Source organism: Alternaria arborescens (genome assembly GCF_004154835.1).
Source record: "Alternaria arborescens strain FERA 675 chromosome Unknown contig_13, whole genome shotgun sequence".
Classification (NCBI taxonomy): Eukaryota; Fungi; Ascomycota; class Dothideomycetes; order Pleosporales; family Pleosporaceae; genus Alternaria; species Alternaria arborescens.
This window is the reverse complement of record NW_021167868.1, coordinates 550,965-568,603: the sequence shown is the minus strand read 5'-3', so window position 1 is coordinate 568,603 and position 17,639 is coordinate 550,965. Positions and strand designations below refer to the sequence as shown.

Below are 17,639 nucleotides of genomic sequence, written 5' to 3'. Positions count from 1 at the left end.
ATGCAAGATGCTTATTGAATATGCAATGTTAAGAACAAATGGGTATCTTGGTTATGAAAGTACAATTGGAAGAAGACGACCTGTCTTCTCAAGGACTGAACGCCGTCAACAGAGGACTGGATTCCAGACATTTGCAATCGCTACTGCCTTGGGAACAGCGCACTGGAAGCGATCATCCCAAAGCCTTCACCTTCTTCTTTTTCTTCTTTGCGCCGTCAGCGGGCTCTGGCTTCTTTCCCTGCTGGTAGTCCCTCCAGCTGTTGATGCGCGTATCCCTGGTCTTCTCCCAAGCTTCATCTTGCTCCCTCTTCCTCTTGCGCTCCTTAATCTCCTCATCTTCCTTCCTCTGTGCACGTCCCTCTTCTCTCATAGCGGCCTTCATTTGCCTCTGCTTCCTCATCTCGTTGTCTCTGATGACCCAGATGACCTTCTGCCTCCACTCTTTCGCAAACTCCTCGCCACGTGTCTCTTCGTCGTCAGCAGTGAGCTTCTTCTCTCGCATGAGCAGCATGCGCGCATCGGCAATGTTCTCGTCTAACTCTGCGCGCAGCTTCTCGTCGAGTAGGACAGTCTGGGCTTTCTTGAGACGGTCAAAGGCATCGGGGGCGAGCTCGTTCTTGGTCTTGTCAGGATGAATGAGGAGGGACTTGGCGCGGTAGACTTTCTTGATGTCGGATTCGGGGACACCAGGCTGGAGATCGAGGACGGCGTAGGCATCGAGACTGAAAACACTACGGATGCCTGTGTTTGTTAGCATGAGATTCTAGTATAGTAAAATGAATATGGTCAAGCTCGATCTTGGTTCAAGCAATCCTAGAGTGCAACTTACGGTCTATCTCAGCGTCCTTGTCAAGCTCCTTGCCGAGGCCCGCGAGCTGAGCATCGATATCGTCGTCGGCCATGGTGAATGTATGGACGCGTTGTATTGGTTCGGGTATAGACGGGGTGGAGGTCGGTATATTGTTGTTTGAAAACTACAAAAGGAAGAGATCAGAACTCATCAAGCTGCACCCAGCTCCTTCCTTGTGTTGTTGGTGGAAGTGACGGTGAAGACAGCAGCGCGCGATGTCGCGTGAATCCCCGCGGCGAAGCGCACGAGCCACCAAAGCCGAAGTTCTCCACCAAAAAGTTCTCTCGCGATGCGCCAACCAGCCTCAACACCGAAGCAAGCCGAAGACGAGGTAGTGCGCTGAAATGGTTGCATCTGGATTCACAGGTCGCACGCGACCTACCAAGGTCAAGAAGAGGGAGAACATCAAGAAGAGGACGCGCGATGATGTAGATGTCGCGAAGCTGGACCAGGCCGTCCAGGCACTGGTATGTATGCAGCGACTTACAGGAGACATGGAGCGCAGCAAAGTAACCGTATACAGGACCCCAAGCATGGCGCTTACAAAGACTTCACCGACCTCCCGCTTTCCGACCCAACCAAGCAAGGCCTCAAATCGTCGCATTTCGCCGTCATGACAGATATCCAGGCAAAAGCCATACCGCTGGCCCTACAGGGACACGACATTCTCGGTGCCGCCAAGACTGGTAGCGGAAAGACACTCTCCTTCATCGTACCCGTGCTAGAGAATCTGTACCGACATCAGCACATTGGCCCCGACGCTGGCTTGGGCGCCTTGATCCTATCCCCGACCCGAGAACTCGCTATCCAGATATTCGATGTCTTGCGCAAGATCGGACGACATGGACACATGTTTGCGGCAGGTCTGCTGATTGGAGGAAAGAGCTTGCAGGATGAGAGGGAGGCTCTTACCAAGATGAACATTCTTGTTGCAACACCGGGCCGTATGCTACAGCACCTGTCGCAAACAGCAGCCTTCCAGGTGGACGACTTGAAGATGCTGGTGTTGGATGAGGCAGATCGGATTCTTGACATGGGCTTCCAGCGGGACGTCGACGCCATCGTTGAATATCTTCCTAAAGAAAGGCAGACGCTGCTCTTCTCGGCTACACAGTCGAAGAAAGTCTCCGACCTGGCTCGCTTGAGTCTTCAGGACCCCGAATATGTATCCGTACACGCCGAGGACAAGAGCGCGACCCCCAAGGGACTTACGCAAAACTACATCGTTTGCCCGATTGAGGAAAAGTTGGACACTCTATGGAGTTTCATACAGGCGAGCAAGAAGTCCAAGATTCTTTGCTTCTTTTCGTCTGCAAAGACTGTTCGATTCGTCTACGAAGCTTTCCGTCACATGCAGCCTGGTATACCACTTCTCCATATCCACGGTCGTCAAAAACAGGGAGCTCGACTTGATACAACGGCAAAGTTCTCTGCGGCGAAACATTCTTGCCTGTTTGCGACAGATGTCGCAGCTCGAGGACTAGATTTCCCAGCAGTTGACTTCGTGATTCAAGTCGATTGCCCGGACGACGTCGATACCTACATCCACCGTGTCGGCCGAACAGCACGGTACAATCGGGAGGGACGCGGAGTACTATTCTTAGCACCAAGCGAAGAGGAGGGCATGCTCAAGCGCTTGGAGGCCAAGAGAGTGCCCGTCGAGATGATCAACGTACGACAAAAGAAGCGTCAATCAATCAAGGACCAGCTACAGAACATGTGCTTCCAGGATCCAGCTCTCAAGTACCTCGGTCAGAAAGCATTCATGACGCACGTCAAATCGATATATCTCCAAAAAGACAAAGAGGTGTTCAAGCTCAAGGAGTACAACTTGGAAGCATACGCTGCTAGCTTGGGTCTGCCGGGAACGCCAAAGATCAAGTTCTTGAAGGATGACAACAGCAAGCAGAGGAAACAGGCATCAAGACAGATGATTGAAGTTTCAGACTCTTCGGACGCTGAAGAGGCTCCAAAGGCAGACAAACCTGTGCGAACTAAATACGATCGCATGTTCGAGCGAAAGAACCAGGATGTTTTGGCAGAGCATTACCAGAAGCTGGTCAGGGATGGAGATGACGAAGCCCCAGCAGATGAGTTCAGCGGTGCCGGAGCGACGAATAACGCCGCCGACGACGACTTCATGGCCGTCAAAAGGCGAATTCCGGCTGATGACGATTCGGGCGATCTCGACTCTGATAAGGCTCTGGAAGTCCCACCAGGTGGTCGACTTGTTCATATTGCTGGTGCTTCTCAACCAATTGTTGTCGACAGCAACCGCCGCGAAAAACTCCTGCAATCGAAGAAGAAGCTTACCAAACTTATGGACAAGGGCAAGAAGCTCGTCTACGACGACGAAGGCAACCCGCACGAGATCTACGAACTCGAAGACGAGGAGCAATGGCGCGCCAAAGGTCTACCAGAAGAGCAACGTCAAAAGTTCATTGAAGCAGCACGTGAGGTCGTTCAGACCGCCGATGTCGAGGATAAGGCGACCGCGAAGGCGAAGAGGAAGGAGCGAATGCTCAAACGCAAAGAAAGAGAGAGGGCTGAGTTGGCTGGTGAAGGTGGTGAGGATGCGGGTGTCGAGCTTCCTGATCCTGGTGAGGACCTTCTGGCCAACTTTAGGGCGGACGCAGAATACAGTGATGATGAAGACGAGGAAGAGCAAGAAGAGCAGCCGAAGAAACAGAAGAAGTGGTTCCAATCTGATTCCGAGGATGAAGAGAAGACTAAGAAGAGGAAGAAGGCAAAGGCGACGCACAGAGTGGAGGAGCCGGAGACGCTGGAAGATATGGAGGCGCTTGCTGCCGGCTTGTTGGGCTGATTGGTATTTTGCATCTATTTACATATAGTTATCAAACTCCCACATGGGATTTTTCATGTTCTGAACCGAGATCCCTTTGTATTTTCCCTCTAGCATCTAGCAAAATGCGATTATGATCTCCTTGTGTTTTACATGTTTACCAGAACTACGATCGCCTAAATCAGTTGGCCCATCGTCTCGCTCTGGGCCGGCGATAGATTGCCGACAATCGCAGCCGATCGTTGAAGGTGGCAGGGATGGCTTACCATGCAGCTGGTATTGCCTGTATACAAAATTGTATGCAGCATCATCTAAAGCCTCGTGTTGTAACCGGGGGATGGGCTGAAGAGGCTCAACAACCATCTATTTAGCCTACCGACCCATCAATATAGATGAGAAGAGCGTTGGTGGAATTTCGGGTTGGGGAGGTGTTGATGCGAGAATGGCATGTGTTCGGGTTACGAGCTTGGAATTTAAACCAGTAGAATATATATCATAGCCCTGATTCTTCAGACACTCGTCCTCCTTGTCCTTAGCAACTCTGATCAAATCGTTATAGGAACCTGTATACTCGACTCCGTCTTGTTTCCAACGAACGACTACAATGCACATCGCCATCGCCATCCTGATCGCATGGCCAGCGTTCCTTACCTCCGCCATCCCAATAGTGCCTCGAGCCGCCCTTGTAGGCTCACCAAGAAATGTCTACCTCACCACTTGCACCACGCGGTCCGTTACCGCCGACACAACCTTGTCCTCTGCGATCCTCTACAGCGGCTCCGCATCTACCAACAACCCCACAGACATCGGCACCGTATCTTCTCCGCGCGCTGTCCAGTGGGCTGGTTTCACCCGGCGCGTAACCCTCGAGTCTGGTGTTTTTGAATCTAGGATTGCACAGAGTGCTGACACACTGCCGAAGAGCGAGCTTGCGGGGTCGGCGACCTTGACGGGAGATGGGAATCTCAAGGAGGAGTTTGCCTGTTTTAGGGATGGAACGAGTACGTTTAGAATTAGTGCCGGAGTGCTGGGAGCAGAGACGACGGTTTGCGTGGCAGACTTCTGGTGTGGGAGTATTGCGGTTTAGATGAAGGATAAATATGGCATGTATGGTGTTGGCTGAATCTCTCGATACGTGACAAGCTTGTCGTTAGTGTAAGGTCTTTTAATTCCATAGACACTCTGTTCTGCATCTGCGAGGCGCATCATCATAGTCGCTGACTGGCGATCGTCATCAGAATACCATTACCTAGGTATCGTCACCAATTTCACAACGTCCCAGCCGCTGGCATGCACACGAAACATATTCTTGTTATCGAATGACACTATCTCTTATCTTTCTTGCGTACATTTTACTTTGGAAGACGAGGCAAAAATACTGGATAAAAAACATACAACAGCGGGGATTCGCCAGTGGTCACCCACCTGACTACTAGTCCGCCGGTCGAAGGCTTAACGTGTGGAGAGCAAACGGGATCCAGTGTTTATCCTTCGCCTGTGGTCGTATGTGGAAGGAATTACAAAAAATATTGTAATCAATGTTGGAGTTGTAATATATCCGACGTTGAGCATGTCGGAGAAAGTAAGCTATGCCAGATGGAATCTTGGGAAATTGTGGAAGAAGTAGGATGAAAACATAGAACACGAAAGAACTTAGTCGGAAACGTGGAAACCGTGTTGCTTCGTCCCAAAGCAAGATGTACATGATCTGTTCTCCAAATACTATACAATACGTACATAGATAGTGACATCATAGCAATACATATCTTCTAGAAAACCGTAATCAGACAAAAAAAAAACGACCCACATGAACTAGTCTGTCTAATTGATATTCTGAAGAGCTTCGTGTTGACCCAAAGCGCCTACGGAAGCACTCGTTCTCGCTTACATTCTTCCACGACGTCTAGGCCGAGAAGATACGTACATATATCTAATTTCCCGTACCTAGACTTGAACTGTTAGCTCCATACTAGGGTACCAAGCTGTTGAGCTTGGTCTGGCGATGTCTTCGGTTGCGATTGCCTATCTCAATCTCGCCTTCTGTCACTTTCTGGGACCGAAGAGGGCCACAAACCGTGGTACGGAACTGCACACTTATGTCCGATCGCGGACACGTTCCTGACTAGAGTTTTGGGCTTGATATCCGGCTGGTCTAGTACTTTCTAAGCGATTGAGCGGTTGCGACCGTCATGACGATTGACTTGAGCTTGTCGTTTCGCGATCTTGCAAGCCACTGAAGATGTCGGCGGTGGAGTCAGCTACCACATGATCGTATCTGTCGGTAACGGCATCTGCACTATCCGTAAGTCTTGCGATGCGGATCATGGGCATACAAAATCCAGCCAATGTTCCCAATACCGTGTCACGGGTCATATCTCCGTTATTACAACGCATGAAGAAGAAGAAAAAGCGGAGATATTGCGCCGGTGAAAACAAACATAGTCCCGAAGCCAGCTTCGTACTGCATCTAACATCTGATTCCGTGCCGTCCTTGTGATGAAAAGCAAAGAGATACGACTGGGGACATGGAAGAAGCAGTTTCGGGTACGTGGTGCTGCAGCCGACCTTATGCAGAGAGCGGGTGCCTCATCCCCTCTTTTCAACTATTTTCCTTTTCTCGACGACGACGACGACGACGACTGCTTTTGCCTTCCGCGGCTGCGTTGTGCAGTGCATTGAACAATTCTCCATCAATCATCATGCAGCGATTGAACGAAGCTTTTCACTCCTGCATCTCGCCCCGCCCTCTCGTACTCACTATGTGTCTTTCCCTCCATCCTCTCGGCGCGTCTTCCTGCCATGTTGATACGGCCGTACCTTCTTTTACAATGGATAGGATCGGCCCGCTCAGATGAAGAATCGGCTATGCTTTGGTAGTTTGGTTCGTTGAGTAATTGTGCGAGCATGTAAAAGACATGGCCGCATTCGGGTAGCATCTGAGGCAGGTTAGCCATCTGGTCGCGCCATGCAGGGGTTTAGGGGCTGGCTGGTGCGGGCAGACGATGCAGGCCGGGAATGAAAAGAAAATAGCAAAAGGAACTTTGAAGAGAAACGTTGACATAACGATAACGTCACGGGTCAAAGCGTGCGGCCGGTAGCGAGATGTGGTATACGCGGCTAGGGGCGTTCCCGCGGGGGTGCTAAGATCTTGCGGAGGTTTCCGATGCAGGAGGGAGTCCCATGTCTTTGGGTCGAGGTGAATCGCAGGTGTGGCTGGCTGGGCAAAGTGATTTGGACACTAGACAAATGATTGCGTGCTGTAGAAGGTGTCAGAGTACATGAAGAAAGAGGGAGTGAAATGAGGCCAAAGCATGTCGATTCCATTTGTGAAGTCTGCATAGACAGATTCTTCTAGTCTTATTGAGATGCTCCAACACCAAATCCCTATGATTCATTATTCCATTACTCCAGCTGACTCCCCTTTCCAGTCAGACAAGACATACCCAAAGATACAGAGACCGTATGCCCTTCCAGCAGTGACAAAGCAGAGATACAATAGGAAAACGATTCAAGATGAGCAGTGACGTTTCGTGATATCCAGTCCTCCATAATCAAGGGAATACTGGTGCAGGACAAAAACGCTTTTAACTCCTGATGGCAACGCCTGCGCCAAATTGTGATGTCCAAGAGTGTGCCGTATTAAGATTATGCCAAAGAGGCCTCCATATTGGCCCTCGTTTGAGAAATTAATGAGACAAGAGAAAAGTTTGGGCCAAATTGCCATCGTAAGACTGGCAATATAAAATCATCGACGAAAAGTCCGGGTATAAGCAAGAAGCGAAGGTCGACGTAGCAATAAATATGCTTTCAGGACTGAAGCTACTGCCCTCTGAAGTCACCAGGCCCCTGATTGGCAAAGATGTAGCTCTTAGGCTGGGGTTCAGTTGTTCGCCGTAGTAGATTTCCATGTGAATCGGTGCCTTGGGGTGGAGTGTACTGGTGTACTAAAAAGTCGGGCATTGCGGAGACCTGAGGAGCGAAAGGAACGTTGTGATGGATGCCACTCAATGACATGTCCTTGAATTCATCGTAGTGCATGTTTCCAGCCTGCATATACTGTGAACTACTGTCATTGCCTTGTGCCTGAGCAGTGTCAGGTAGTGATGGTCGTCTGAAATGCTCAGGCTTCGGTTGCTGGATCGTAAGGTCGGTAGTCGAATGGAAAGCCGCACGCATTTGAGGTTGTTGCATATATGATGTCCGGGGGAAATGTTGCTGTGTTGCTGGCGCTGACTGAGGAGGCGTATCGCGATACAAAGCATCGTTGACAAAACGCGATTGAAGGTCCAAAGACGAGGATGGTGGTGAAGTGGTCTTCGCGATAACATTTCCAGCTTGATCAGAAGACCAATTTGTGTGCATGCTCTCTGGACTATTGTGATCGGGCATCGCTGAGTGAGGCCTTATCACGGCAGCACCACCCCAGTAGTTTCCAAAATCCTGTGGTGTCAGTGGAGTTGGCGGTGCCAGACTACCGCCATGTCCGATTGTTGTAGCACTGGAAGTGGAAAATGTTCGTGCGAACTTCGGAGAAGCTGCAGCATCCGAGAAGCTTGACACCATAGGTGAGCGCTGCGCAGAACCTGGTTGTGACTTTTGAACACGACCTCCAGCGTTTGGAATCCCACTCGATCGGATCCTTCGAATAACCTTGTCACCGTTACCTCCTGGTGATGACATGGGAGCAGAGTAGGAAGCACTCCTCATTGCGCTGGAACTTAAGTTAACTGGGCGCTTCTGTCTTCTTGCTGCAATGCTTGATTGTTGATCTGGTGGCTGGAAACCGTCCGGAGTGCTGTTTCGGATATGTATCGCGTCCATGTTGTTGGCAAGGTTGCTGCTGGAGGAGTTTCTCCGAGCGAATGCATCCTCGCGGAAGTGCAGTGGGATATCGAGATCAGATGGCGCCGCACTAAGCTTTCGTGCTTGTTCTGGTGTAGAGAGGATCGCATGTGCGGATGTGTTGGATTGTTGGTAGAAGTTTGACTGCGGGTACATTTGGCTGGAGCCATCCTGGGGCCAGAATGGAAGCGTCTGCTCGGAGGCTGATGCCTGAGCGAGACTGTACGGTGCGAACTGGTCCTCGGGCTCTTCGACCTGTTTGGGATGCGCCATTTGCGAAGGGTCCTCTGTCCAGCCAGTGTAAACGGAGTTCAGCGAAGCGATAGAAGGAGGAGTTGGTCCATTCGGTGACTGAGTCGTACCAGATGACTGGGTCCCATTGTAGGGCGATGCATCCGACGATATCGATCCCGTGCTTTGCTGGGCTTCCACAGATGCCGAGTTGCTGTTGTTGGTAGCAGCAAGCGCAGAATAGTCTAGCTGGAAGTCGGCAAAGTTGTCGAATTCTGGATGTGAGGGTGCAAGGTCGTTGGGCATGGGCGCTGGAACCGAGAAAGCGCTTAGGTCGCTGGAGTATCCGTTGGAAAGACCGGTGGTGTCGTAGAACTCGGGCTCCTGGGTATTCAGAGACATGCCACTGTTGTGCATGTAAGCACCGTTGGTCGCAGCCATGATGGAGTGCATGAGGTCGTTTGAGCGATACGATGCGGAACGGTCAGGTTCCGGAACGGAGTGGAGGCCGTGCTGCATGTCAAACTGTTGCTGTTGTTGCTGGTGCTGCTGCTGCTGCTGTTGGTGGTGGTGTTGCTGCAGTGAGAGTTGGGGCCCTAGGTCGAGGGCTGACGGTCCCTCGCCAATTTGCACGGGAAGGCTTGCAGGGCTAATGTCAGCGTTCGGGTAGAAGTCCGGCTGCATGAGCATATGCGGGTGTTGCTGCTCTTGCGGGTGTGCATAATGGTTAGGCATGGCCGGGACGTGGGAATGACCGAAGGGAAGGCTCATGGTCATGTTGTACTGGTTCATTAGCTTCTTGCGGTCCTGCTTGACTTTTGCCCTGCGGTTCTGGAACCAGTTCTGCACGCGAGTTAGCGAGGCACGGCATGCGCGCTCTGGGGACGACTTGCGTTGATCTTGTCCAGTGGCACGCCGAGGCGCGTCGCAAATTCCTTCTTCACATTGGTGCTGGGCTTGTGTTGGGCCAGAAAGTGCTGTTCGAGGATGTCGTGCTGGTCCTTGGTGAGGCGGGGTTTGACATCGCTGCCGGGCTGCTTGGGCGCAGAGGGTGCTGTCGTCGAGCCCCCGCTGGAATCCATGGCGGCGCGCACAGCGGCAATACACCTCGAGCGGCTTCGGACGGGCGCAAGTCAAGAGGCGACAGGTGCTGCAGTCAAGTCGTCGTCGTGGGCGCGTTCGGGTAGTGACAGGCAGTGGTAGCTATGGAAGGTAGATCTGGGGCGCCTGGCGATGGGCAATAATGCGTAGAGCACGGATACACGGGATGCACCGAGACGGGTCGGGGCTGGGATATAGATGTGTGTCGAGGGAAGATGCCAGTAATGGTAGCGAGTGACGGTTACGAAGGGGAGCGGGAAACAACAGCGGTAGACTCTATATCTACAATAGAAAAACGAGGGTATTCAGCGCGACGGCGCGGTAGGAAAGGCACGAAGCGAACGACGACGGAGAAGAAGAGCAGGAGGAGCGATCAGGTTGTTGGCTGCCGCTTGGTTGGTCGGAGGTGCTAACGTGCTAAGCCACTGAACCCCCCAGCATGCATTATGCTGCTCCGGCACAAAAATAGTTTCGTGACACTGGCTGTCTCCGCTCAGCACACCTCGATCCTGGAGAACATGCACCTGGTGATTCGAGCTCTTGTTTCTTGCACCTGCTCGCCCTCGTGCACTGTGGTGGAGGGCTGCCACCCTTTCACAGACACTTCGACACGTAGCACTGGCCGGCAGCCTCAACCCCCGACGCGCTTCACGATTGCGCGCACAGGGGCACTCTGCTCCAAGGCGCCAATTGGCCCGGCCATGGAGCGAGCTGCGGCGGCGGCTGTGATCCGCCCTCGGGCGGGAGACATGTCCCACTGATTCGAAAGCGATGGATGGTGCTGCAGCTTGGGCCTTCCCCCGTTCGGAGAATATACATGAGTGCGAGAGAGCTTGTCAATGCCATGCCAAAGCAGCCCTTCTCAACCACGTTGCACGTCAAAATGTCTAGTGACGAGTCCATGGCTGCAGCCATGGCTTCAACGTGGACTGCGGGCTCGAGCGCGCTTTTGAGCTCATGGCGTCAACACTGCGACTCGCCTTGTTGCCGACATGCCATGCCTCTCACGACTCGCCGAGTAGCTCTTTGTCAGTAACCGCTTCCGGTCCGAGTGAGTCGACCATCTGTGTGACGAGATGCCACCGGGCGCATGGCCAAGGGGCGTCTCGCGCCGCTGATCTGCTGCCTCGGATGTCGGCGCACATGTTTTGGCATCAGATGGACTGTTCCTGAGCGTACCTTGCAGCAAAGGGGCCTCAGTGCGACGTACGAAACTCAAATTGGCCCCGCCTAGTCCTACAGACTTTGTGTGTTGACTGACTTGGGCAACGGACAATCCCAGCCTAGCTCCGAAGACTCAGTGCGCGCCCCAGCTCTGGGGGACCCGCTGGCCCAAACCAAAAGATGTCGTGCTGCAAGGGCGTCCCTATCATCAGGCGATGCACCCTGCCGACTTATCAGACCTCCTCGCCAACCCGTCTGAACTTAGTCTTCTCTCCTCACTCCTACGCCAGCTGGTCGTGTCGCACCACAGCGACGGCACACCCAGCTGACGTCTTCGACTGCAGTAGTCTGGGTCGCCGTCATCTTTCTAGAAAGCTGTTCGCTGGTGGCTCAGCCTGCTCAAAATGGAGTATTTCATGCGATGCGATGCATTCCGCGACTCCCGTTTAGGGAGGATGATACGGCAAGTTGAACAAGGCTAGTTAGTACTCCAAGCGACCACACTTGCATGCTGGGGAAGGGTCGCCAGGCTGTGCATGCGTCAAGCACATTACAACCTCTGGACATTGTTGCTTCGCCGCAAAATCGGTCCCCGACCTGATCTTCCGTCCAATCTACCGCTTATCGCGAGCTTCAATCGTCTGACTGCAGCTGAATTACCGATGCACGAGTACTTTGGGCTTGCAAGTAACCTGAAAGTGTCGAGTAAGCGCATTAACAACCCTGGCAAAGCACTGAGTCATCCACACAAGAATGAGTAAGGTACTTGTCATTGTCGGCTCTTCTTGCCTAAACCAAGGCATTTTCTATCTGTATGGCTCCTTGCCCAGTCGTCTTATCCCAGGATTTCAGGGTGACACTGCGCATGTCCCTGACAATGTAATCTGCGCCCGCTTCTATCAGCTGTTCTAGTGTATGGGTTGTGTAGAGTCCCACCACTACGAACCCTGCTGCCTTGCCAGACCTAACGCCTGCGGGCGCATCTTCAAAGACAACGATGGAAGGTTCCTTTTCTTGGAGTCCCAGCTTCTTTGCGCCCATCTGATAGCACGCGGGGTCTGGCTTGCCGTTGAGTACATCTTCCGCCGTTACGAGATTCTTGGGATGCGCCAACTTCATGACATCAAGCCAGCCTTGCACAAGCGGCCGCGTGCCCGAGGTGACGATAGACCATGGAACGAGGTTTTCTTCGAGCCGGTCCAACAAGGCTCGCGAGCCGGGTATTTCAACCGCGTCTTGTCCAAACTCCTTTGGTATTAAGCCCTCGACATGGTTGACATCTAATCTGTCAGATGACTGCTTTTGTCAAAACAAAGACATAGTGCTTACACTCCATATTTGCGAGCTTTGGCTCGTAGATTTTAAGAACATCGATCGACCTTCGTCCATGCGATGTGGCGAGGATTACATTAGGATCGACGCCTATCTCTTTTCCAATCCTATGCGGATGTGTAAGCCTTTAGATGTGAAGAATCTTCTACACGACTTACTTGTGCCAGTGCTTGACTATTGCATCCGTTGAGTCGATGATAGTACCACTACCAACATCAGTTGTCTGCTAGCTAATAATGGCTTGAAGACTAAGGCTTACTCCATATCAAAGAGCTGCAGGTAATCAGTTATCAGTATGCAATGCGACCAAGAGTGGTTCTTACCAGGCCATTGAACGTGACGGTTTTGGCCGGCGCCGAAAAAGAGGCTTCGGGTACAGTCATTGTTAAAGTCTACAGGTATAATCGATGAGCTAGCCGTGAACAAGATCAAGATGTTGCTGTGATATTGAAGACTTGAAGAGGGCCGATGTATATAAGATATCTGTAGTAGGGAAAGAGAATGCATTTTAGTGCTAACTGTATCGGGAAAGCTACCCGAAAGCAGCCAATCATGGTGACGACTGTTTCAACAAAGTTAGCCGCAACACTTCAGCCCATAGCTGCGAGGACTAGTCTGTAGATGAGGGTCCTATTCAGGAGTACCAGAGATTGATCTGCGCTTGTTTTCGTCCTGTCAGAGGATGTAAGAGTTGAGCTTGCCAGGGCCGCGGGGGTGGGGCTAGAGCTAACTAGGCGGACACGAGCGGCAGAACTTTTCACGTGCCGAACTTTTTTTGGATCCTCTCACTTTTCTGAGAGACGAGTGCGACCAACATCTACCACGTCAACAATTCACTATGAAGGTCGGAAGTAAGGCTTTCCACGTCTCTGAACCTCAGAGTAGCACTGACACGCACTGTAGAGCCAAAATCGAAGCGCGTACCCGTGCGTCTACGGCACAAGATTGAGAAGGCGTCGGCGGCGAAGCAAAAGAAGGCGAAGAAGCTAGCGAAGAAGGTACAGCAACTGCGCGCGACTGTAGCGCTCGCATGCTGACATGTACAGGATCCAACATGGCGCTCCAAGACGAAGAAAGAACCCGGTATTCCCAACCTGTTTCCCTACAAAGACAAGATTCTCGCAGAGGTCGAGGAGCAGCGCAGGAGAAAGGAAGAAGAGGCTGCGCGCCGACGGCAATTAGCAAAGGAGCAAAGGCTGGGAGGCGCGACTGCAGAAGATGCAATGGACGACGACGAGGAGTTTGAGCAGTTCGACGCCGAAGGTGAGGAGCTTTTGGCCGAGGACAGCGAACACGAGGATTCGATGCAAGTGGTGAGTTCACATGGTTAACAGCAGATGCGCGACTGTACTAAGAATGCGCAGGACAACAACTTGAATCCCATGGCCGCTCTATTAGCTTCCGCCAAGGCGCGCGCCGCCGAATTTGAACAGAACGACGACCAAGACGCCATGGAAGACAGTGAAGATGACGAATCGGATCACGGTGATGGAGTCAAAGTCGCCAAGGATGCGTCAAGAAAACAGTTTGACAAGGTATACAAGCAGGTTGTCGACTCGGCCGACGTCGTTTTGTATGTGCTCGATGCTCGCGACCCAACTGGAACGCGATCGAAAGAGGTGGAGCAGGCAGTCATGGCAGCGGATCGTGGAAGCAAGCGCCTGATATTCATCCTCAACAAGATCGATCTTGTTCCTCCGCCCGTACTTCGCGCATGGCTGGTGCACCTCCGCCGCTCATTCCCTACCCTTCCTCTACGTGCATCCAAACCAGCGCCAAACGCAAAGACTTTCGAGCACAAGGACCTTACGATGAAGGGCACATCCGAGACGCTTTTCAAGGCCTTGAAGACATTCGCCGAGTCCCGTCAGCTGAAGCGCTCAGTCAGAGTCGGAATTATTGGATATCCTAATGTTGGCAAATCATCCGTCATCAATGCCCTGACTTCAAGACTAAGCGGAAGGTCTGCTGGCTGCCCTACTGGTGCCGAGGCTGGTGTTACCACCAGTCTGCGCGAAGTCAAGATAGACAACAAGTTGAAGCTTCTTGACTCGCCTGGTATCGTTTTCCCAAATACCGAAGGATCCAAGGAAAGCAAGGTACAGCAAAAGGCACGACTTATTCTGCTCAATGCCGTCCCTCCAAGGGAGATTGATGATCCCGTTCCTGCTGTCACGCTGTTACTCAAGAGGCTGTCGTCTTCGGAGGAACTGTTTTCGAAGTTGATGGAAGTCTACGATCTACCTCCCCTACTCGCTGTGGGTAACGACAAGACAACCGACTTTTTAGTTCAGGTAGCAAGAAAGAGAGGTCGACTGGGCAAGGGCGGTGTGCCAAACATGCACGCAGCGGCACAGACTGTCATCAATGACTGGAGAGATGGTCGTATCCAAGGATGGACAAGCCCTCCCAAATACGCACCTGCCGAGACTTCTTCCACCAAGACTGCGCCAGCTACCAAGGGCGGCCTCGTCGGTGATCAGAAGGAGATTGTCAAGGAGTGGGCTGCTGAGTTCAAGCTCGATGGTCTATGGGGTGACGAACCGAGTGATGCTGCAGCACCAGAAGCTATGGAAATGTAGGCAGCTTACTTTGACTGGTATGGCGAAATGGCGTTCATCCAAGACTATAGTGCTAGTCTACTTTACTTGCACAGAGGAAAAGGATTTGACTAGATATCACGAGTCTATCAATGATATGTTACCTGCTCTTGAAGATGATCTTGCATATCTGACGCTAGAATTTGTGGATTCTTCCGATGCAAGCCTTGCGATTGACTGCGTGAACCATGTGTGTACCGCTACTGACCGCGTGAAGTCTCTGCGATATCGGATCTGCATCGGATCATCCTACAAGTGAAAAGTTCTCTCCGAGCTGCAACTACCCACCGACGAGAGGGTTCGGCGATATGTTGGCTCCCATAGGTAGGTTTCGCCGCCCCACACTTTCGGCTTCCGTCGGCTCACCCCAGAGCTCCACCACGTTAAGCTTCACAGCTCAAGATACATAACGACAGGTTCCTTGGGATTTCTGATCACACAAAATTAACAGTTTTATTCACAATGGGTTCTTCAAAGGGTCTACAGCCTCTACGCTCTGCTTCCAAGACTCTGAATGCTCTGCCCGCAGCCTATGCTGGCGCGCAGATTGCATCAAGACGGTATGCGGGGACGCTCGCCAACTTCAAGATTCCCACTGTCAACAACGAGCCTAACGTAAGTTGAAAGAGGAACCCTGATATTCAGAATCAATCCGCTGACCATGCTCGATAGCAACACTACACCAAAGGCTCAGTAGACCGCCAGAAGCTCCAAGATGCGGTTGCACGTATGAAGAAGCAAGGTCCAGTACAAGTACCTCTTGCTGTAGGAGGAGAATACGTAAGCTTTGCTGTGAACTTGAAAAGTCCTTACATCGTTCTGACACTTTCCAGATCAACAACTCTTCGATCCTCACTCAGAACAACCCCTCCTCACACGCCGATGTCATCGCCAAATACTCCAATGCTAGCGCAGCCGACGTAAAGAAAGCCATAGATGCAGCACTAGCTGCTAAGCCAGCATGGGAGGCACTTCCATTCGCTGAGCGTGCATCGGTCTTTCTCAAGGCAGCAGATCTGATCTCCACAAAGTACCGGTACGAAATCATGGCTGCGACTATGGTGGGACAAGGCAAGAACGCATGGCAGGCCGAGATTGACGCAGCGGCTGAGCTTTGCGACTTCTTGAGGTTCAATGTCAAGTACGCGGAAGACACATACGGACATCAGCCAACACACAACTCACCGGGAGTCTGGAAGTATGTACAACCCCTGATCGCAGCTGAAGATCAAGGCTAACTCGTGCAGCCGCGTTGAGTACCGTCCTCTTGAGGGTTTCGTCTACGCAGTATCACCTTTTAACTTTACAGCCATTGGCGGTAACCTTCCTGCAGCTCCAGCTCTGATGGGCAACGTCGTTGTCTGGAAGCCATCCCCATCCGCAATTGCGTCGAACTGGCTTCTTTACCAGATTCTTATCGAGGCTGGCCTCCCACCAAACGTGATCCAGTGGGTACCTGGTGATGCTGTGGAAGTGACCCAGGAAGTCCTGGCTCACAGGCAATTCGCGTCTCTACACTACACTGGCAGCACGGCGGTCTTCCGTCAGTTGTATGGCAAGATTGCCAACGGTGTGGCTGAGGGCAAATACCAGAGCTACCCAAGGATTGTCGGAGAAACTGGAGGAAAGAACTTCCATCTTATCCACAAGGATGCTGATATTCCCAACGCAGCTATCCAGACTGTCCGTGGTGCTTTCGAATACCAAGGCCAGAAATGCAGTGCGTGTTCGCGCCTGTACGTAGCAGAGTCTGCGTGGCCAGAATTCAAGGAAATCCTTGTACGTGAGGTCGAAGCCCTGAAGATCGGCGAGCCTACGGACTTCTCAAACTTCATCGGCCCTGTCATCCACGAGGCATCTTTCAAGAAGCTCTCCGGTGTCATTGACGAAGCAAAGAACGACAGTGATCTTGAGCTCGTCGTTGGCGGCAAGTACGACAGCAGCAAGGGTTACTACATCCACCCCACCATCTACCGCACCAAGAACCCCAACCACCCTCTCCTGTCTCGCGAACTCTTCGGTCCTATCCTTGTGACCTACGTCTATGATGATGCCGCGCCCGACGCTTTCTCCAAGATCATCAAGCAGATCGACGAGACTTCCGAGTACGCGTTGACTGGTGCCGTGTTCGCAAAGGACAGGGAGACTATCAAGTATGCATCGGACAAGCTGAGGGACACCGCTGGTAACTTCTACATCAACTGCAAGTGCACAGGTGCGGTTGTCGGACAACAGCCATTCGGTGGATCGAGGGCTAGCGGAACGAACGACAAGGCTGGCAGCGCGACTCTGTTGTCGAGATTCGTAAACATGAGGGCGGTCAAGGAAGAGTTTTTGCCTACTGAGAAGGTTACGTACCCCAGCAACGAGGTGTAAGATAGTTATTGGAAAGACGAGTGTGATCTAAAAGCATAGCAAGTTGAGCTAGCATTGGCGTCGGCGTTGGATGGGCACTCACGATTACGATAAAACGTAAAGATATGTACATGAAATCAGAATGACACAAGTTAGATGTCGGGAGTTATGGTACAATTCTTCACAAGTGGGAATGGCATGTGATTGAACGAAAAGTGAACTGGGAACACAAACCAGGGTGTGTTACGAATATAGATCCATCCTCACCACCGCATGGGCATAACGAGGTTCATAAAGCCAAGACAAGAACACCCAGTCTGCTTAGATTTGTGATATGAACACTCCTGTCGTTGTCAGTTGC

The 17,639-nt window shown here is 51.9% G+C and overlaps 7 protein-coding genes across 7 annotated transcripts; 4 read left to right on the top strand and 3 right to left on the bottom strand.

Moving 5' to 3' along the window:
• Positions 1–172: 172 nt before the first annotated feature.
• Positions 173–902, bottom strand: AA0111_g6327 (hypothetical protein; the record flags this gene model as incomplete). Its single annotated transcript, XM_028652537.1, has 2 exons — positions 173–741; positions 830–902. 2 exons carry the CDS (start codon positions 900–902, stop codon positions 173–175), a joined length of 642 nt encoding a protein of 213 aa, XP_028506139.1.
• A 292-nt stretch (positions 903–1,194) lies between these two features.
• On the top strand, positions 1,195–3,674 carry AA0111_g6326 (ATP-dependent RNA helicase; the record flags this gene model as incomplete). Its single annotated transcript, XM_028652536.1, has 2 exons — positions 1,195–1,317; positions 1,374–3,674. The coding sequence occupies 2 exons, from the start codon at positions 1,195–1,197 to the stop codon at positions 3,672–3,674; spliced, it is 2,424 nt and encodes an 807-aa protein (XP_028506140.1).
• Positions 3,675–4,257: 583 nt separating this feature from the next.
• On the top strand, positions 4,258–4,740 carry AA0111_g6325 (hypothetical protein; the record flags this gene model as incomplete). The annotated part of the gene is made up of 1 exon (XM_028652535.1): positions 4,258–4,740. The coding sequence occupies one exon, from the start codon at positions 4,258–4,260 to the stop codon at positions 4,738–4,740; it is 483 nt and encodes a 160-aa protein (XP_028506137.1).
• A 2,732-nt stretch (positions 4,741–7,472) lies between these two features.
• On the bottom strand, positions 7,473–9,808 carry AA0111_g6324 (hypothetical protein; the record flags this gene model as incomplete). The annotated part of the gene is made up of 2 exons (XM_028652534.1): positions 7,473–9,569; positions 9,620–9,808. 2 exons carry the CDS (start codon positions 9,806–9,808, stop codon positions 7,473–7,475), a joined length of 2,286 nt encoding a protein of 761 aa, XP_028506138.1.
• Positions 9,809–11,780: 1,972 nt separating this feature from the next.
• Positions 11,781–12,706, bottom strand: AA0111_g6323 (hypothetical protein; the record flags this gene model as incomplete). The annotated part of the gene is made up of 5 exons (XM_028652533.1): positions 11,781–12,271; positions 12,321–12,430; positions 12,482–12,529; positions 12,583–12,596; positions 12,647–12,706. The coding sequence occupies 5 exons, from the start codon at positions 12,704–12,706 to the stop codon at positions 11,781–11,783; spliced, it is 723 nt and encodes a 240-aa protein (XP_028506031.1).
• A 455-nt stretch (positions 12,707–13,161) lies between these two features.
• AA0111_g6322 (Nuclear GTP-binding protein) lies at positions 13,162–14,905 on the top strand (the record flags this gene model as incomplete). Its single annotated transcript, XM_028652532.1, has 4 exons — positions 13,162–13,174; positions 13,227–13,321; positions 13,370–13,636; positions 13,688–14,905. 4 exons carry the CDS (start codon positions 13,162–13,164, stop codon positions 14,903–14,905), a joined length of 1,593 nt encoding a protein of 530 aa, XP_028506032.1.
• Positions 14,906–15,385: 480 nt separating this feature from the next.
• On the top strand, positions 15,386–17,299 carry AA0111_g6321 (Delta-1-pyrroline-5-carboxylate dehydrogenase; the record flags this gene model as incomplete). Its single annotated transcript, XM_028652531.1, has 4 exons — positions 15,386–15,538; positions 15,596–15,703; positions 15,757–16,121; positions 16,171–17,299. The coding sequence occupies 4 exons, from the start codon at positions 15,386–15,388 to the stop codon at positions 17,297–17,299; spliced, it is 1,755 nt and encodes a 584-aa protein (XP_028506135.1).
• Between the last annotated feature and the right edge of the window lie 340 nt (positions 17,300–17,639).